We start from the raw sequence: 21,768 nt of genomic DNA on the forward strand, positions 1-21,768 counted from the left end.
GTAAACACTGTACAGGTGTTCAGCCAAACACACTTAACCAATGTCTTGTGTTTCAGATTATTTACATTTTCACATTATTAAATATTGTGCATTAGTTAGTAACAGCAGTCCTGAGATGTCGTCATCTCATTCGAGAGTCCAGGTTTACAGGGTTTGCCCCCCGAAACACAGCTAAGGATGGCTTCCACGAGAATTAAAAAAACAATAATAACAGTAATCATTAACAGCTACTCTTATGATTGTTTCCTTTTCAATATTTAAAAAAAAAGGGAGAGAGAGAGAGAGAGAGAGAGAGAGAGAGAGAGAGAGAGAGAGAGAGAGAGAGAGATCACCCTGATTGAGGATAATCAGGGTGAAACTGAGACAGATCAGGTTTTGATCTGAGCAGAAACAAAAGCACTTTTAAAAGGAGAACAAGGAATGAGGTAAAACTGCACATGTGAAGTTTTAAAAGGTCAAGGCAGGGTTGTGTTTCAGCGATGGCTGCGGTTTCGTAGCTTGGCTAGTTCTGCTTGTTTCCATACATGAGGGGAATGATGTAGACAGAGATGTCATCTCCGGAGCCTAATCTGTCGTTGGCTATCCTCCAGCCTCGATCCTTCAGCACCCCCCTCGCTCTCATTATGAGGTCTTGAGCTGCCATCGTGTACCTGAGGGAACGAAAGTGAGAAGTAGTTACGGTGTCAGCATCACACGGCGATATTCAATTAGATAATGATCAAAACAGGGAATAACGGCAATGTGCAGCCATTGAATAAATGCCTCTGCCCACAGTCAGAAGAAAACAAACAAAAATTAAAAATTAAAAAAGTAAAACCATTGAGGAAATAATCAGGGAATCCTGTTAATGAGCTGCTCTTTGACATCATTATCTGAATGTTTGGAAATTTGCGTAATCGTGAGAAGATAACCACGTTCACCCTCTCCAAACAAGACAGAGGTGAGAGGAAGTTCAGGCCTGTCTGCGACTGCAGCTGTGTGGGATGGGTGAACATGCCTGTGCTGATCGTCAGGGTCGCAGTTTGCCAGGAAACAGCCGACCGATTCAGCCACTTCCTGGTTGGAGAGGACGTCCCACAGTCCGTCAGTTCCCAGCACCAGAACGTCATCGGCTCCATGCTCACACTGTGCTAAAGGATAAACTCTGACCTGAAGTTAGAAAAAAAAAAAGAGAAGCAAGAATTGTAAAACTTTGCTGTTTGTACAAACCTTGTACACCCGTTACATATTTATAGACAGAAAATATTGTATAGATGGATTCTGCATTTTAGCCGTGTTTAACCTGAAAAAGCTGCTGCAACGCACTTTATAATGTGCTGCACGTTCATCTGTTCAACATGCTCACTCTGTAATTAATGGACAGCAGTCTTAAGCCTTAGCCATGGCCTCCTAGTGGTTATCTTTAATCTTGAAAGGGTAAACTGATCCAGATTATATTCTAATACCAGGGTGGTGAATCTGAATTACAGCAATAAGAGCATTTAATAATTTCAAGACAAACGGGATGCAACTTTAATACTTCAAAACTAACAGAGCAGAGGATTTGCTCTGTACACAAGGCTCAGAGTGAATCCTGGAAGTTCATCTCTGTAACTGATGGCTCAGCTGATACTCTATTACACAACATACTGCCTGTCAGAGGTGGGAAGCAATGAAGCACAGACACTTTATTACTGTACTCGAGCAAAATTGTCAGGTAACTGTATTTCAGTGTTTATTTTTCTGACAACTTTTTACTTTTACTCCCCACATTTTAACACAATTACCTCTGTTTTTACTCCTTGCATATTCATGTACAGGCATGTTATTTTTTGGTTCATGCATTTTCGGGGAGTCATTGTTTTGTATTTGTCATTGGTGCTTATTGCATAGGATTCACTGCAAATCTTACTGTGCACATGATTCATTACATTATACTCAGGGGTTAATATGTTATAATATGTTAATAAGTTGTGATTGCAGAATACAGCACCTAAGTATGTATACTCCTGCTTAACTGACAAATGTATGTACTTCTGCCACCCGTCTTGGCTGTTTCATACAGGACCTCTGCAGGCTGCTCTGCAACCCGCCTCAATCCCAGCTGTTTTTCTTTCTTCCTGTATCTGATTTAATCTGGGTTGTATCTGTTGTCACTGACGCCTCTCCTTTTCTGTGCTGCTACTCTCCCTGCTCCTGGCTTTCAGTGTTACAATGCTTTCCCACAATGCAATACAGAAGGCAAGCAGAGGAGAAGCTGGAAATGGCGTAATAATGAAACATCCGATTAAAGTACACCATCTTAGTGGTAAATGGACTGGTTTATCTATAGCACTTTTCTACTTTACTTGAGCACTCAAAGTGCTTCTTGCTTCAAGCCTCATCCACCCGCATTCATACAAGCAATTTTTCTACGCCTAAGTGCTTTCTATGTCTAACATTAACACTCAAAGGGTAACTCAGGATTTACTACCTTGCCCAAGGGTACTTTTTCCATGCAGAGTGGAGGAGTCAGGGATCAAACCACTAACCTTCTGATTAGAAGATGACCTGCTCCATCTCCTGAGTATACTATAATGTTTGCTAATGGGTCACTAACCAGTGACTTAAGAAAAAATGGATTACTGAACTGCTCCCGAGTGGAGCCACGCTGGCCATCTTTTACACAGTCACTGGTACTGTTCAAAGATTTGACAGCTTAGAAACCAAAATTTTCATCTATCATTAGCGCTACATGCCAAGTCAAGGGATTTCCAATTTCATTGTTGTGCTTCAAGCAATTCTGGACCAGAGTGCTGGACCACCCAACATTTTTATTGACATAAGCTACTGAGATTATAATAAGAAGAATTAAAAAAAAATCAATGGCAGCCACAGAACACAATGTACACTGTTTTGTGGATTACCTGTACTGTAACAAGTCTCTTAGTGTGGATATCTCTACATGAATCTCTCAAAATATCAGAAGAAAAATTACTAGGATGATCTTTCCATTTAATCTCTACTTTCTTAACACATCCGCCTCCATATACTTGTCTAAACAATGTTGATGGTCTCAATCCTTCAAAGATATTCTGAAGCAGGGAAACTCGTGTTACTGTGGCAACTCTGGTGAGGCACAGTCTTTCAAATTACTATGGGCGAACAGAAGCATACTCTGAAACAGCAGGCAAAAATAATACCCAGTGGCCTTGGATGGCTTTTGTTTGGTTGCTTCAAGTAATTCTTTTGCTACTGTGGAGGCGTTGCCTATTCACAGCAGGCACACCAACTTAGGCTACTTTAAAAACAGAACACCACACGCAAGCAGGGAGAGTCACTGTAAGATTATCAAAATGAGTTGTGTGTGGATCACAAGGCTCCATGTTGTGGGGAACCTTGAGATGAACAGTAAGTCAGGCTTTGAAAGAGAGAAACACAGCAAGACTATCAATCTATGAGGCAGCATTCCTATAGTATGACAAGAAAAGGGAAGGACCTGATCCTCTGATTTTTACTCAAATACCCAAATTCTATGTCAAAATGACTCAAACTGCCAAGGTCAGCCTGTTTTATTTATTTTTTATTCACAACCTGAGAGAAGTCTGTAATTCTAACTTGACAGTGTGCAGGGAAAACATGTCCCCGCAGGACGTTTTCACATTCCCTGCAGGGCACTCTCCCACACATTTCTTTGAACATATAAACTAGTGGATGTCAAAATAAGTCAATATCAGGAAAAAATTCTTCTTTTTGAATGTTTGTATATCTCCTGTGAGAGGCCGGTGGTCTATCCAAGGTGTACCCTGCCTCTCACCCTATGACTGGGATAGGCTACCCTGAATTAGCTGAAAAACCTGAAGACGGCGAATGGGTTTATTAAAGCCTAAGTTACTTTGACAGTGACCTTCAGTTTGTGTGTATTTTGGGGTTCATCTTCCTATAATACACCACAGATTCTCTATGGGGTTGGGGGTCAGGTGATTTGGTTGGCCAGTCAAACGCAGTAATAATTAGTAGTAGTCCTGGCACTTTGGCAGAAACTTCACACTGGAGTTTAAACACCTTTTTTCTCTATTCTTCCTCAAGACTGTAGGACCTTGATTTTCCCATAAAATGCTAATTTTACTTTCATCTGAAGAGACTTTGGACCTCTGAGCTACTGAAACGCTTCTTGCTTTCCTCAGCTCATGTCAGATGCTTCTCCGGTTCAGGCATGGCTTTTTATTAGCGTTTCAGTAGCCTCTTTCCTGAAGACCATCTGTATGTGGTGGCTCTTGATCCACTGACACCATTCACTCCTTGTGAAACTCTCCCAGTTTGTTGAATTTACTTTTCTTAACAATTCTCTGAAGGCTGCAGTCATCACTGTTCTTTGTGCACAGCACTCTAACAGTCATGCCTTTCATAGTGACCCTCTGTGACTTCACCCTTAAGCCGATGTTTAATTGTATTGTTATTATTTTTCTTCAAAAGAGGCTATTATGGCCCCTTAATGCTCAGGAATACCACGTCTTTCATATAGAAATCATGTTTTTATGCTCTATCTGGAAAAACCTTGACTTCACTCATCTTATAGGAACATCAAAAAAAGGAGGCTGAACTATGACTGAACTTTGAGTGCAATGAATTAAAGATCAAGAGAATGTGCAGGTTTTCATGACTACTGCAATCATTTGCAGTGGATTCCTTCTTGCAATCCACTGCACTGCAGGGACCATCAACGCACACGTTGACCACACAGTTCACAGTCCCTCCTGTTACTGGCTATCAGCGGTTACCTCTGCGCTCTCGTTATATCAGGCGGCTGACACAATGAGGGTGATATAAAACTAAAGAGCCCCTCTAAAACACTAATGTTAACATACTGCCACTCTTGTTCTGACTTTTCCTTTTATTCCGTTTTCTCTCCTCCCCTCCTGACACATGCTCAAATGCAAAGGATTTTAAACCCTAACCCAGACTTTGGCTCCCTTCCCCAGAATAACTTAACATATCTCTCAGATTTTAGTCATTCAGCAGCTACGCAGCAACAAGGCCAAGAAGGAGTAGGCACAGATTTCCTCACTAACAGTCCAAGCGATGTATGTGCCACAAGAGTGCTCTGCTTTCATCATTCTGTATTTGTGTACCCACACACCCACTGTTTTATAGCAACAACTTTATGTAACCTGACGGAGGATAGATGCTGTGAAGTGACCGATGAAGGTGACTCTTTGAGAAGAGTGAGAAGGTAAAAAACAATTACATTACAACTGCTAACATCCAGGTTTTTCTTCTTCTGCTTTGTGACAGACGATGTAATCATTGCATTTGATGCAGTCATGTGAAAAAGTGTAACCCACAGAAATTGTTCCTATTAAGGCAGGTTATAAACTCAAGTGAATAGCACACAAAATTCATATTTTGTAGACGATTTAGATTTTTTAAGTGGCTTTAAAAATAAGTAGGTACATTTTCAGATTTGTTGCCATAGATTCAAACATCCTAAAGTGTGGTAGATGAATCCAAGATACTGTCTGGCCACAGAAACATTAGACCTGATTGGTGAGACATGGGCAGCTCTGTGGGAGAAAAACCTCATACAAGCTATAAAGGACACTGACAGAAATGTTGTATTTTGGAAGTTGCTTCGCTGCCTCAGATACTGGGCACATTGCAGTCAGTGATTCAAATATGTATTCCGCACCATATCTAAGAGTGTTAGGAGATAACACAAGGTCATCTGAAGAGCAAGGTTCGCAATTTCATTAAAAGAGCACCTCTCTAACTGTTGAGCACAAGGAGTGAGGATCGATAAAGCCTTCAACTTGTGCTGAGGCCAGTGGCCGGGGGAAGCGTTTTAGTTTAGGGAAGAATAGATTCAACTGAATAGCAGCTGTTTCAAAAAGAAAACCACCTGTGAAAAAAAAAGAGAGAAACTGAAGATGAAAGAGGATATGATGATGCAAAACAAACCTCAAAAGCTTAAGGCATTCAAGTTTGAAGGTTTCACTGTGGCCCCATAGTCCCCCGAAACGCACATTATCGGAAACCTTTATATATGTCGTACATACAAAACGGCCCAAGAGTTTCAGAGAATTAGTATCCTATAGATAAGAACTGCAGGAGAAAATCCACAGAAAGAACTGAAAGACTGCTGTTTACAAAATGCTTTTGTAATCTGTAATAGTTTGCCAAAGGAGGCCGTGCAGTGTGTGGCCAGTCTTTGCTCTTACTTTCTTATTTTGAAACTAAAAACGATGGAAACAAAAGTAGTGCGCTCACCGTCTCGGCTATTTTTGCATATTTGCTGTGGTTGTGTTTGTTAATAGCATCGTTATCTATAGTCAGTATTTCAACGATTGTCAAATGTCTGGTTGCTCAGATAAGCCATAAAAGCCAACAACCTCCCATGGGATGTACTTATTTTTTCACATGACTGCATATCCTTGAGAGCCTAGAGGGTGGTAGAGCCTGTTCTTGTCAATACTTAGCGAGAGGCCCAAACCCACTGGACAGGTCGAACAGAAAGGACTCTGAATCCTTTTTCCTTCTTTGCTGTAAGGCAAAAATTCTAACAACATGACCAAGGCAGACATAGAGAAGGACACAAAAATGTAAAACTGGAGCGTACCTCTGGGCAGCAGGACAGGAAGGGCTTAATGTAAATGTTGGAGTCGTGCACTTTGAGACTGTGGTCTCCGAGGCCTCTCGTTACCCCGATGGTCGCCAGCACGCGAGCCTGGAAAAGATCAGAGGCATTTAAAGCACAGCCTCCGTATGAGACAAACAAAGCAGCAACAAACTCTACGAAAGGCATTTTCATTTCTGCCCATGACTGATCGTCTTATAATGAGTGAGATCTTATGTAGATGTTATCTAGAAGGCCACAGTGGAAGCCTTTTGAAACTCGGGTCTCCATTTTGAAGCTTGGTCATCATTTCTGCTCTTCGTCACAGACTGCAGAGATCGGAGAACCTGACGACACCATGACTGGTGAACAGTTTAGAAACGAGCCAGAGGTTTTGATTATTTGAATCGCTTTGCTTTTAGGAAAATCTTACATCTAAAATCTTGCATAAACCACCATGTGTAGAGCAGGTCGCACATAAACCAGGAAGATAGATGTCAACAACATCAGCCTGTGGTAATAATTCTACCATTCATTATAATTTTTCCAAATATTTGGAACATGTGGTTAACATTTGGGTTTGTTTAATTATGTCTGTGGGTTTTAGACTTCAGGCACTGACTGCAAAGTATTAAAAACAGCCCTTAGATTTTAAATTATGTTAGTTTGCTAAATTACTTCTGAGCCTCTGAAAATGTGGGATTCTGTATAAAAAGAGTAAATGTAGCACTTTGGATCAATCCACTGAGAGACAGACAGCCATTAGGCATCTAGAGCCAATTCAGAAAAACTAGTTAAACTAACTACATGTCAGAGAGAACATGCCTCACAGCAACAGATGGTGGGTTCAAACCCAGGACCTTGTTGCTGTGAGGTATCAGTGCTAACCACTGTACCACCGTGCTACGCTTTTTCCCCCCCTTTTTAAATCCTGCAATTAAAGCTGAAAGTCTGCACTTCAATCACATACTGATTGTTTGATCCTCCCTGAAGCTGATTCATATTGTCAGGAAATCTCTACTGTACAGAGAAAGAACTTTTAGGCACGAGCACAAGAGGAGCCGAGTAGGACTGAGCTTGGATCAGTATGCAGAACGACGCAGGGAGAGTGTTTTAAAGTGGTGGAAAGGTTCCTCCAGCAGAGAAAGGGGTAAAACATCCTGGGATTAATTGTAGAGTGCCGGGGCCCAGAGGGCTGCGCACCAGGGGCTTTGAAGTGTTCTGGCGTTCCTCTCTCTCACTCTATCTAGCCATCCATCTCCGCTCCTCACTTCAAAGGGAGAGGACACGACGTGGGCACCGGCAGCTGCGCCGGGGTGAGTCTGAATGCGGTTGTGGGCACACAGAATACTGTAGGGGTGACATCTTTCCCCTGCTGTCAGTCAAACTCAGATCTATTTTCTGTACGTATGGAAGTGAAAACTGGGGAAGAGCACGGCGAGAGCATATTCAGGTCTATCACACTGCTCCTTTGACCTTTTCAAGTCAAAAAAAAAAGAGAGAAAGGCTCCTACACAGCACTGCATGTACAGTGTAACTGAACGAGGGGGAAACTCTTGACCTTTTGTTCTGTGTCATTTCCCTTTTTTCAGCGTTGACAAGATTTTGTTAGTGCAAGTCAGTGTTTCAGTATTGATATATTCAGTTAGCATATGTTACCTTTCATCATATCCATCTAACACACGACTCAGATAGGACCATCACATTAGACCTCTGCCTATTTTTTTTTCGTTTTTGGTTTTTAAATTGGCTGAAAGACATAATAATAAGTCCTTGGAGAGCTCGTTTGTGCTACAGGTTGTGCAGGATTCAAAAAGGCCAGGAATGTCTCTACACAGCGATTTGGGTGATGTGAGGTCGGGTGTACCAATGATGCCCCAGTGAGCTTTGATTACATGCATGGCACATGAAGCTGTGGAAGCACTTCTTACCTTCTTCCCTTCACCGTAGATCAGGGGAAACTTTAGGTCATCTTCCTCTATGGTTTTATATGCCCTGTGCAAAGAATACAGAACACGTTAATGTTTTTTTTTTCTTCCTGTTTATAGCAGGCTGCACACACATGCCCTAGAGATACTTCACTTCCATACCCCCACCCCCTCTCCTTCCCACAGGCCCTGCTGCTGACATGAGGGGACTGGCACAGAGAGAGAAAAGGCAGAGTTAAAAATTCACACAAACACACAGAGATCCTTAGCTTAATTCTCTCACTTTCTTTTCCCCCCCGTTTCTAACTGATCCTGTGAAGGTATCCCTAGCGACAAAGAAGACGCCTGCACGAGACAGTCTAGGTGCACTGTTGGTTTTCTGCAACTGTCTGTGGCGCCTGCGCATGTACGCCTCTGAAGGTCTGAAAGTAAAGCAGCTAAAATGATGCAAGAGAATCCACACTTTCCATCCTCCTGTTCTCAGAGCACTCTTTAAACTCCCCACGCGAACTAATGAATAATTTACCATCTTCACACTGGGACCAGACAGAGCTGCGCTGTGAGGAGGAAGACTGTACAATGCTCGCTGTATTCATCTCAGATCTAAGCGATACACTTTTCACCTTTACAATTCGGAAAGTCGAAGTGAAGAAACCCAGCACTCTTGCTCCTGGTGCGTGTGCTCCTATTCATCTGCGAGCAGCTGTACTTCACAGGAGCAGCTGTGTAACTTTACTGTACCAGATACATAACAAAACCCAGCCAATTTCCACGAGAGCTGCCAGGTCAGAGTTTTCCATTCAGAACTCGCACCAGGTGCTGTGAATAAAATTCTGGCTCTTGAGCGAGCGCTGACTTGGTTGAAAATACAATTAGAAACACAGGTTTCTCTTTATTTTAGCCGTCAGATCACAGGGAGCGAGGAAAAGAATATTCAGAATGGTCATAAAAGCGGCCTAACGTGGATCGGGGGATGCGTTTCATGTAGGGAAATTTCCTGAAAATAAATGTTTAGTTTGAAAAGCTGCTAAAAAGACAAATGTTTCATTTGTGAATGTGACCCAAGTCTGCCCAGCACACCACAGTCCATGTACTTCAGATTAGCGGGGACCAGGATGGTTTCTACATTACTGCTGGTTTCACTCAGAGAGACCATATGTTTCCACCTTAGGCGAGCGCTACACTGCTGCACTCAGCACTTTTTCCTTCTTTTTTTTTTTTTACTGTGAAAGCAGGAACTATCACAGAGAACACAGCCCACAAACACAGGAATACAGTCTAGAGCCTCATCTAAGCGAGGCGAGCTGTATTACCAAATAAGAGCCTTCAGAAGGATTTCCTCATCAGTTTCTTAGATCTAAAATAGCACGACCGATGATACGAAACTTAAAACCATCTACCAAGACAGGGTTCACTGTTTTTGTTAGAAAAAAAAAAAGAAAGAAGAAGAGGTGCTACTTCTGCTGTGTCACTCAAAACTTCTTTTGTTTTACCCTTTCACCTTCAAGATTTGTTAAATCTCCTGAAAAAAACAACAAACAAAAACTACGACACGGAGACACGCATTCCTGTCATTATTTCAAAGATGTCTTGGATAAAATCCCCAGAGCCTGCTGTCAGGGACGGCCTCCCCCTCGAGACGAGTGTTTACAGCGAATCCAGCCTGTCTGACTCGAGATAACAAGAGTGTGACAGGATGAGAAAGATACACATTAATCCTGTTATGATACCTGCTCCTTGCTCTGGGACACTGAGTTCTAAAAACAGCAAAGAAAGTTGCTCAAGGGCCGCGCTGTTTGACCACACTTCTTTTTAAAGAAGTGTGGTCACATCCCTGTGGTCACATCCTCACATCCCCTGAGCTTCCCAGCTCGGGGGATGTTAGAGGTGGGCGAATGGAACCAGATATCAACATTATCAATACTACCGCTGGAATTGGTATCAGATCAATTGGGCACGTCTATTTTATTTATAACCTACAGTAAAGTGCTGTAGAGGCAGGTGCATTTACACTCCAGATCTTCAAAACCCCAAATCAAAATACATGAAACGTAAAGTAAAAATAAAAACAGGGATTTATTGGTGAAAATGGGTTCAGAATTGGCAAATTAATGATGATTCATCTCATAAATCTCCCCTAAATGACCTGCCTTTTATTGACCCTGTATTTACTTGGCATTGGTTCAGTATGAAACTTTGCAGTATTGTAAAGCACCGCAGGATGTTTGGTTGCTTGATACATTGCAGCATGTGACTAAAAGGGGGGCGGGTACACCAGGGAAAGAGGGCAGAAGGGGTTGTATCATGTTTTCCCTGCAGGTGACTAAAAGGTGGACAGGAGGGAAGAAGGTGGTGTCACCTCCGCCCGCTGCAAAGAGGGGGTGACAGAAAAACATTGGCAGTGCATGCACTGCGTCATAACTCGCTTGCACACTGCTATATATACACACCTGTCAACAGATACTGAGGTGACATTGTAACGGGCCGTGTCAGCACTGGATGAGTCACACAAATTAGTGCAATTGACAGTTGGTTTTAAAAAAACAACAACAATTTTTTTGGTCAACCTTGATAGATTGAGTGGTGCTTTCAAGAGCAAAGCAAGGCCAGAGAAAATGGCAGTGACCCAGCGACTCCTCTAATGCAAGCTGTAGGCATCAGTCATACCAATACAAAGCCATAATGGAAAAAGAAAGAAGGAGCAGATGGAGGGCTGGAAGACAGAGAGATTCCAGGCGGGCGAAATTAATACAGCACTTTGTGAAGTTTTCAGCACTATGGCTGTTTAGACGCATCGCACGCTATAATCAGGGAGATATCTAATCAGCCCCCAAATTCATTCATTCTGCAGCTTGACAACAACCCAAAACATGCATCCACAGTCATGAAGAACCATCTCTAGCAACAAGGAGGCCTGCAACAGATGGTCTGGCCCCCACAGAGCCCCGATCTCAGCGTCTTGGAGTCAGTGTGGGATTACATGAAGAGAGAGAAGCAGATGAGACGAGGCGCGTTTTCCCGAGATGCCTGGAAAAATCTATTTGCCAAGTACCTTGAAAAAAGTGTTTGCCCACAAGAACCTGGTATTGTTTTCAAGGCTGACCATGGTATTTTCTTTTTCTTCTTACATACAACACTCTGTAAGAAGAAAAGTATACCTTAAAGACTTTTGAGTGAATGCCACTGATACGACTGTTTGTGCTTCACAACCATTCACTGTCATCCATCCCTTCCCTCCTTTGTGACCAACACAACATACCAATCATCCTTCCTTCATCTGTTTATCAATTTTTACATCTTACCTCAATCCACTTACTTCTTTTTCCTTACTCCAGTCACCCACCCCTCTTCCCCAACCTCCTTCCCTCCCTCCACCTGCCCGCCTGCGTTACCGCAGCTTCTACATTACGGCGAACACGGCCGACTGCTCAACATCCATCATTCTGGGCAAATAACACAGCCTGCCATGCCGGCCAATGACCACTATTACAGCCGACAATGCCAACGCCAGAACCTCAATCTGGTCCAACTGGCCGAGGGAGGGGAGGTAAAGAAAGCAAGGGAGGGAGACAGAGAGGTGGGCTGCAGGCCTGTATGCCTTCATTAGACTGCAGCCTTGATCACGGATGCCTTTGAGGGAATTGGACGCCAGCGTACGCCTACGCGCTCACAGCATGTGGGCACACAGGCTGCACATACACATATACATGCACAGACAGAAAGCTGAAGAAAGATTAAAAAAAAAAAAAAAAAAAAAAAAAGATCCTCTCTCCCTATACAGCATATAATCTGCACCTATAGACGATGACACAGTTAAGTCAGAGCCATGCACTTCAGATCAATTAGCTACAGCAGCTGACAGGGTACTAATTCAAGACCCAGACTTAGTCCGGGTGAAATTGAGCCATAACTGGGTTATGGGTAGAACCTGATTAAAAATACATCACAGGCTGTCTCTGCTGCTCAGACAGTAAGCAGGCAGACTGAGTGAGAGTTTTGGGCCCAATAAGAAGTGCAGCCACTGACTGACCTACATCTGCTTTAACTGAGCAGAGCCATAAAACACAACTGCATGCAGGTGGAGTCAAAAAAATATATCCTGCTCAACTCTCGTCAGTCACCCACTTCATCCTCAGTTCACGCTTTCCTTCGATAGAAGTGTCTCTCCTGTAAATGCATCTGCATAGCAATACTTGTAGTTTTCTAGAAACAATACAAAACATAAAACACACAATAATTAGCTCTGCCAGTCATTGCATGGATTCTGCTTAGTATCTCAGCCAGCTCGGGATAGAATGCTGCCAACGTATGTCGCAGTGCAAGTGACACAAACGGCTCTGAAATCCTATTTAAGAGCCCAGAGCATCCTGACTGAGATGCAGAAGTCTGATTAGAATCACATTAAAAAGCAGGCTTTCTAAACTGAAATGCCTTTTCCACTAGTTTGGGGATTTTTAATAAGGGATCATTCTACATATCAACTTAAATGATCTGTAATTATTAATAATGGATAAAAAACTGTTTTTAAAACTATATTTAACTATACTACACGCTCTCAGTGTCAGCACAGGTTACCAGTTCAATTTCCTAAAACAGTGAGTCTTTTCTAAGAATTAGTCACACCTCAAGTAGAGCACCAATACTGACTGTGGTCCACCACCACGAACCAGATACGTGAATAATAATAATAATAATAATAATGATAATAATAATACACCTGCACCTTCACTTCGAAACAAGCATCTGGTTTTGAGCGTTATATTTTTCTCATCCCCTCTCTCTTTACGTGTGTCTGTGTGTGCTTGCATGCATGAGTCATTAGTTAATAAGAATACAATCATATCCACAAACTTCATAAAAGGCTCTCTGAAGGTCTTTCAAAGATTTCCTTTGGATATTGGCTGCTTTGTCACTCGTTTTCAACCCCATCCTTGTACCTGAGCATTTTTGGAAGAATGTTTTTTTCCCCTTGTTGAAACACTTAAAACTGACTTATGAATTATTCAACCTTTAAAAGCGGTCAAATCGTTATCAGGATGTAAGGAGGAAGTCAGCTGAGAGGTACAACAGTGAGTGTCTGTAGCCAACTGTAAAACATGGCAGAGGCTCCGTCATGGTTTTTGACTTGTCTAGATTTTGATTCGCAATGCAACACCATTTGGAAAGCATCTGATTGGCTGAATTTATCAGCGTGGCAATGAACCCAAACACACCGTCAATGCTGTAAAATCATACATGAATAGCAAATCTCATAGGCTAGCCTAAGCAGAATGGAGAGCTCAATATTATTAATATAAGGAGTGTTGTGATTGCACTTTTTTTTTAATAAATCTGTAACCCAATTTCCTTTTTTTTTTCATTTATAGAGCTTTGCACTGTTCTATATGTTTAGTTTTGTAATCCATATTGTGTTAAGTTACCTGGGTAAATATGCTAAATTAGCTGTTTAATCGTAAAGGTAGCGATGAAGACCTTACTTTATTTCTGAGTGTTTTTGAATTGCGGTAATGCTAGTTTAATAGATTGCCATGGCTGGAAAAAGTAAAAACAAAAGGTGAAGATTCAGCAGCGATAACTAAAAGCTTTAGTGGTCCTACAAAATTAAATGATCTATCCTTGAACCCATTTCTACATAAAGAAAATGTAAACACAATGTTTATATAATATAACCTTCCCTGCCTCCGTTTCTCTGGTGCCCTGGTCTCAGCTTTTTCTGTTTGCCAGTTCTTAGTTTTTATACATTTTTTTCCTATTTCCCTCCTTTTCTCTCCATCTGTACACTTTTTATTTTTCTCTTCACTTTAGGACACAGGGCAAGGTCTTTGCTTTGCCCACTAACACACAAAAGAAGAAATACGAAGGACAGTTCCTGACCTCTTTATGACAACTGATGACTTGAATGACTTTTTAAAAGTAAAGTTTCTTCCCCCCATTGTGGCCATTGTGTTAATAGTTAAGTACTGACCTTACAATCTAAAGTTCCCAAGATGATTGTGGAGTGCTAATGAACTGAATTACTCGGTGAATGGGACACAGATGAATTTCTTTATAGGGTACATTGTGCAAAAATCTATCGAATGTAAATAATAGTGTAGGCTGCAGAGATTTCTTTCAGAAGGCTCATAAATGCATTCAGCCAGATATGTGGCTAAATAACATTGACAGCATTTCTAACAAATGTGAAGGACTTGAGTGCAGAAACCAAAATGTTATCCTCCCAGGTGGATACTGGACACTGACATACATTCAATCAGTAATTTAGTCCAAAAAAAAAAAAAAAAATTAGTTAACCCACCATCCTGACATGGTGAAGTCACGATACAGCATCCTCTTCCCCACCTCCTTCCTCTGGACTCTCCTTGGGAATTCCAGATGTGTAAACTCATTCCCTAATAAGTGGGGCTGCATGTAGGCCTGTGATATGAAAAGAGAAAAAAAAAAAACAGAAAGAGAAGAAGATTGACGCGCCCTAGGGATAGGAAAAACAATTCCATAGTCTATTAAGCTGGCACAGAGAGCAGGCCGTGTAAGAGAGACAGAGCTAAGCATAGCTGGTGTCTCAACAGGAGGGGAGGCCAGCTCTGCTAATATCTGACAGCTGTGCTTGCTAGAAAGGAGCTGAGAAAGGTTCTTTCTTACCAAGAACTGCAGTCGCTGCCTCTCTGACTCTGGTGTGAACTCTGCTGACATGGGAATGACTTCCCCAGACCGGATAATGATAGCTCTGAGGGAGAGGAGCAGACAAAGCAAAACTCTATTCATCCAGGAAGGGACACAGTTGTTCCTGTAGGCTAAAGGGCACGAGAAGGTGAGCGAGAAACACAGAGACGAAAACAAAGAAGATTCTACAGTCTGCTACAGCAGGGGAAATCACTATTTTTGAACCTCTTTCGAATTTGTTAGTTTTCTCACACACAAATAAACAACATTTTAATGAAGAGGGACGGAATATTAACCAAAAATCCAGAACAAATAAACACGTCACATAAAAGTTCTAAATTAATTTAAAATGTTATTAAGGGAAGTAAGTGTTTGATCCACTACGATCTGCTGCTACAGATTGGTTGTGCGCTTGTGTGCCACACAGATTACAATCAACCAAGCAATTAGAGATACTCCTGATTATAGCTCATTATGTCCACAGACACCTGTCCACAGAATCAGTTTAATTCATTAAAACCTCCCCTCCACTGTGGACAAGACCAACGAGCTGTTAGACCATTAACAAGAAGCTTCACGTGAAGCTGATCACTGTTGGTGTGATTATTCAGAAAAAACTATCTCTCTCGGTCTGGAGCTCTTATGTAAGATATCACCTCATTGGGTGAAGATGATCATGAGAAAAGTGGTGGAACAGCCCAAAACTACACAGCAGGAGCTTGTAAATGAGCTGAAGGGAGTTGGACCACAGTCACCAAAGATGACCCAAAGATTACCATCCCCATAGTCAAGCATAGAGGCGGAAGTGTTATGCTTTGTTCGTGTTTTGCTAGGGGATACTTATTTTAGTCAGTGACATACAAATCAATACGTATTTTTATGCAATGTGTTTTTTTCTGGATTTTTGGTTGATATTCTGTCTCTCCATTAAAATAAAACCAGCATAAACACCAGAGACTGTTCCTCACATCCAAGCGAGCAACCTCACAAACTCAGCAGGGGATCAAATAATCATCCCCCCCCCCCCACTGTATCTTACATATACACTCATTGCATGTGTATCACACCTGCTGTCCCCGGCATTCCCCACATAGAGGTTGCCGAGTAAATAGACGACCACCAGCGCTGTGCAGCCACCTGAGATGTTGTAGACCGCCTTCTCCTTTTCTATCTGTGAATCCTAAAAAAAGACAAAACACACAGAGACACAGACAGATTATGATGACGAGGACACATAATCCACAACCGATCCTCTGCACACCTTCATGTTTCTAATCACCACAGCTTTGAAGAACTGTTTTTCCCCATACAGCTTAAAACTGATACTGAGAAAATATTGCCTTGATACTCAAATCCTGTCATGATGCCGTTATTAATTATAGCACCATAATGAATTCATTTATCAAGAGTGCCACAAGTCAAGGAGCAATAAAAAATAATGGAAACCAAAAAGGACAGATGAGAAAGTTTGGAGGGGCCCACTGATTATTACACCAGCTAATTAGCCCAGATTAATTTGGTGCTAATTAAACCAAAAATGATTTGAAGAAAACCATGCCGTCAGTTCATTCATTAGATGAATAATTAACCTGTCACTGAATTAATCAAAGCACTAACGTAAATTTGAACCAAGCCGCTCAGACTGCATTTAACCCTTTTTTGTGCTCTCCGTCTGCTGGTCTGCTAGTAACGGCTCCTCTGTTTTTTTTGTTTGTTTTTTTTAAATCGCACTACAGAAGCGGAAAGATATTTCAGGGAAACGAGTGACCCCATCAGGCACCTCATTCCCATCCCGGCGTCACTATCAACAGACTGAGTGGGGCCGATAATGTTGGCAAACACATTTGCAGCAAGTCCATCCCTAGCACGTTTTTCCCATGAGGGATGTCACCCCTTACTAAAGCGTATCGCCCTCTGCTCTGCCGCCGACGCCCTCCATCTGAATACGACTCTGTAAGCGTGCGAGCATTGCAGTGCGAGCAGTGTGGTTCTCTGACAGGAGACAGGAGTGGAATGCAGCGTGTGCGCACTCTGTGTGCATAACTATGTGTTCGTGTCCAGATGTAAGATGCATTAAGTGTGAATCTGAGTGTGCGTGTGTGTGGGTTGCACTCCAGCACACACTCCTGGGGGTAGGGGGCTGAAGGAAGGGGTTGGAGGATAGGAGGGGTGAACAAATGTGTCCTTCACCCTGGATGAATTATGAATCCATAGCGAGCTATGCATATTTATCCTTGCTGTATCCAATACCTCTTGCTGCAGGCAAGTCTTCAATAATGAAAATGTCTGCATAAACATCTACACCTTTCTCCTGTGCGCCTGAGCCAGGAAGAAACAACTGAGCTTTAAACCAGAAGGCAGACCAAAAAAAGAAAGACGTAGAGCAGTTCAACTCTCATACATGCTCATCTCTTTATACCATACTACTATAAATGCTGAAGCGCTTTTTGCACAGCCCTGCATCTTTATTGTTTCCTGGAAGGAAGAAAAATACCATCAAGTAATACTGGTAGGTCTGACATCCCTCAGTGTCACATCAGTCGTGCAACATATCAACAAACTAGCCAACATACCAACAACTAAAGGGACATTAAGTGAATTAAAACAAATTTAATCGGACATTCTAACAAGGAGAATCCAACCAGAATTAAGCAATTGTTTCCCACTTCAAAGTACAGCAAGTATACACAAAAGGTATCGTACGATTCACGCCTATATCGCATCAGACAGCTGAATCTCAACTCAGTGAAACACAACTGGGAAAACATTTCATAAAAAAAATCTTTTAGCTGTACCAACCCATCAACCAATCAGCCCATCAACCATGTTCGTTGCGGAAGATGACTAACTGGTTCTGCAGGATTTCTTCCTATCCTAAGTTTTTCCTTCCCAGTGTCACCAATTGGCTGCACAGGAGGTCCTCTGACTGTTGGGGTTTTATCTGTATTATTGTCGGGTCTTTACATAAAGCAGGTTGAGGTCACTGTTGTTGTGATTTGGTGCTATATAAATAAAACTTAATTGAATTTGATATTTATGTATAGTGTGCCCATAAATAATTTGGATGTTGCTGTTTTAAAAAAAATCTTTAAGTTGCTCTAAAAGTTAAAAATAGACACGAGGTAGACTCGCATTTTGTGTGACTGCAATTTCGAAGACCAAAAGTTTTTTGTGTGTCGTTCTTCCAGTCAGGAAGGCCACAGTACTGCTCAGACCAGCCTTATCATTTAGTGAGTTTACTGAATCAGTGAGAGAGCCCAAAGATATTAGGTCCAAAAGCAGGAAATGAAAAGAAATAACTCAGGACAGTCACAACAGGAAAAGAGGATTAATTTCAGGCAAGAGAGCTCTCATGATCGACAGTGTGGCAGGTAATTAACGGAATTAATCATTTTGAACTAATTAGCGACAGCAGTAACTATCAGTTGATTTTGAATGCAGAAAAAGACCTTTGGGTGAAATCTTTTTGCAAATTAGAAAAACAATCCTAGCATCAAACACACACTCACACAGCCACAAGCCTATCTGACAGGACAGGTACTGTTCACTACTGCTATACTATGGCCGTATGAAAAACAATGTTTTCAAATGACTGTATGCAGTCCTGGTGGTGGGACTCAAGTGAATGATATGAGGATATGAGGGATGAGTCAAAACATTTGCACAGTCGACTACTGTGCAAATAAATACTAGTTTTGTGTCTGCATGATAAATATACTGCTACAGTAAGCAGCTTGTTAGCTCAGTACAGGCTATAACTATAAATCAAAATGTTACACGGTCACATGAGAGGTTATGTGCAAAACTATTTTAAAGCTCGGGCCACAACACTTTCAAATAACCTGTGATTATAACTCGTACGCATATTTCTCTCGTTCTGGCTCTTACGTATTTTTAACTGATGAGCTGGTATTTCAGCCAATTAAGCTAATTAAGCTAACCTTGGTTTGAGTCTCTCTCCTAAAGCTGCAAAGCTAATAGGCTAGTTTAAAAAGTCAATAAGCATGTTGTAGCTTTTGAAAATGTAGTTCTAATGTAAACTTACAAATCAGAGACCAAGCCCCACAGTTCAAAAATAGTGGTAAAATGTACAAAGACAATTATTATGGCTAAACTCGATTATACGATGTATACATAGTACGAAGTGTATATATGATATGATCTAGAAATAAATTGGACAAAAAAAAAAAAAAAGGTGAGTGAGTACTGACATATTTCCTGCCCTGGCTTAAGATACAGCTCAGGTGATACACCTCCGTCTATCAGCTAACACTGGTTTTGATATTTACACAGGGTTTATCAGACCTCAACAGCCCCTCTATTTCCAATGGGGATGTTTGCCAGAACTGAAGGTGGAGCCTGCTGATAAGATACAGAGATTGAGTGAGATCTTTTTTGTGAGACCAAACCTTTCCAAGACTCCCTGACACTTTCCATTTTCTTTTTTTCTTTCTTTCTTTCTTGCTTTCTTTATGGGGGGGTAAAAACGAGCTTCCTTGAAGAAAAACAGGTCTAGATCCTTTGAGGGGTGAGACTCTGCCAAAATCAGCTTTTGGGTAGTTTCTCAGCAGGAGCAGAGCTGACAGTGTTTTGTTCCAAGAGGAAATGTGTGCCATTTGAACCAAACTGCATCTAATTTTACGGAAAAATGATTACTGAAATTAAAATAAGTGACAGCTCAGGAGGAGAGTAAGTACTGTAATTAGAACCCATTGTGTTGTAAGAAAAAACACACTGTGACCACCTGAAGAAACAAATTAGTGTAGCACTGAACAATGAACCTAAAATACACTGTATGTGCTTTAAAATATATGATTTAAAAATAGCTCTTTCAGGGGCAAGTTCGGGAGGAAAAGAAGCCAATGTTGGTTGCAAGTAGAAAAATAAAAGAGTAAGGAGGAGAATGTGCTGCCTTTTCGGTGAAACACTGAATTGAACCCGAAACCTGATTTCTACTTATTAATGCCACAATGTTCAACAAATGTTAGCCTGACATTGTTTCAGTAATCACCCTGACTGTTTCAAAAAACATCCCTCACAACTTCGAATCAGCAGTTCAATAATCAACAATTCACAGTTGAACTTTTAGTTAACTAATCCTGCAAAAAGCATTGCTGTACCTACAAAGACAGACGAGCACCAGTCCACAACTTCTCTTTGGTTGGCAGTGCGGCTTCTTAAACATTACTAACCACACACTACCACCTAGTGGTCAACAAATGGAAGCACTAGACGGCATTAAGCACTGATTTCTCCAAGGAGACAGGTCCACACTGCCATTCACCAATATCTGACCCGTGTTACATTTTACAGTTAGAATTTATGATTTTGCAATCAAAAGGATAATTCAGTGTCAGGCCTAGCCTATTACAGGAGGGGGTTTACCTCCACCACACAGATATTAGTCTAAACATGGGGGTGTGTGGTGTACACAAGTGTAGTGACACAAATTGTGTTGTGTTATAAAGAGCATATCATCTAAAAATCTTCCAAATCAAACATGTGGCGATCCCTTGTGTATAACACAGCAGACGGAAGCAACGTTCCCAGGAAATGCAAATTATGGGCTAAGGGACAAAAAGATTCCGGCTTTAATCATTAGTAAATTCCATGTTTGAGGTACAGGTGCATCAGCAGTTAGTTCTCACCTGTTTTACTGGAATTCTGAACATACCTAAAAACCTTTGCTTATGTAAACTGGCTGACAGGCATTATACTGTTTACATGGGAAACTGTGAATGACTGCAAATGAAACCCTCTTTGACTTAAGAATTTAATCTCCCTATACAGGCGTGCATAGGATCATTACAAACATAATCAAGAACAGAGAGCCTGAAGGTGAAACTGAAAAAGTGAACTTTGACCCCTCAATCATACAGGCTAGCACTGTTTTGATTAGCTCTGCTCTTGATCCCATGGCCTCTCCACGGGTTAAATCTCAAGCATCCACTTAGAGCGCAGCCAGATGCCGAGTGCTTGTGACCTGCAGCAGCTTATGGCGAAAGTACATTACTTCTCCTGGCTGTGCTACTTGCCGTCTGACTCAGGCTATCAGGCCTCTGGTAAAATTTACAGCGTGTGATCACGCCATAAGTATCTTATCACCTTTAACCAGCTGTCAGAGACACATAATCTCCTCTCTAAAGTGCTGGAGGATGATGCTCAAGACAAGCCCATTAAAACCTGCAGTACTGTTAATACAGAAACAGTCAATTTAAAAGGTACAATGTGGAAAATCTCACCACTGGATGGCAGCAGTTGGCTCTTTTTGCACTGATTACCTGCTGTTAGCCAGTGTTAGTGAAACTTCCTTTGATCTAACATCGCTGGACTCAGACACTCAGTAAAGAAACTCTCATACAATGTGAGAAACTGTTAATTAGAGGAATACCAAAACCATCTCAGCCACTGTATTTAAGATGGTGGAGCAACATGGTAGTTTCCACAAGCCAAACCTGCTCCTGTGTTTTTTTTAATGGATTAATTCAAGTTTATGAAAATGCATCGATTTGTGGGAAGACATAGTTGGGCACTAATCAATGTATATTTATGAGTACAATATTCTTGTTTTCTTCTGTTTGTTGTCTTAAGGCCAAGAAAGATGCCAAG

At 41.5% G+C, this 21,768-nt stretch overlaps 1 protein-coding gene across 2 annotated transcripts in view; it reads right to left on the bottom strand.

Moving 5' to 3' along the window:
* Positions 1-6: 6 nt before the first annotated feature.
* ppm1h (protein phosphatase, Mg2+/Mn2+ dependent, 1H) overlaps positions 7-21,768 on the bottom strand; it is a 37,024-nt gene continuing 15,262 nt past the window's right edge. For both annotated transcript variants that reach the window (XM_014335334.2, XM_005927843.2), the window contains 7 exons: positions 16,227-16,339; positions 15,139-15,223; positions 14,795-14,913; positions 8,503-8,566; positions 6,575-6,682; positions 998-1,149; positions 7-650 (listed from right to left, as the gene is read on the bottom strand). In XM_014335334.2, the coding sequence (XP_014190820.1) occupies positions 503-650; positions 998-1,149; positions 6,575-6,682; positions 8,503-8,566; positions 14,795-14,913; positions 15,139-15,223; positions 16,227-16,339 (789 nt within the window). In that variant the 3' untranslated portion in view covers positions 7-502. The remainder of the gene's footprint in view (positions 651-997; positions 1,150-6,574; positions 6,683-8,502; positions 8,567-14,794; positions 14,914-15,138; positions 15,224-16,226; positions 16,340-21,768) is intronic.

The sequence above is a fragment of the Haplochromis burtoni genome, unplaced genomic scaffold (genome assembly GCF_018398535.1).
Source record: "Haplochromis burtoni strain Fernald_Lab_line unplaced genomic scaffold, NCSU_Asbu1 Contig_104, whole genome shotgun sequence".
NCBI lineage: Eukaryota > Metazoa > Chordata > Actinopteri > Cichliformes > Cichlidae > Haplochromis > Haplochromis burtoni.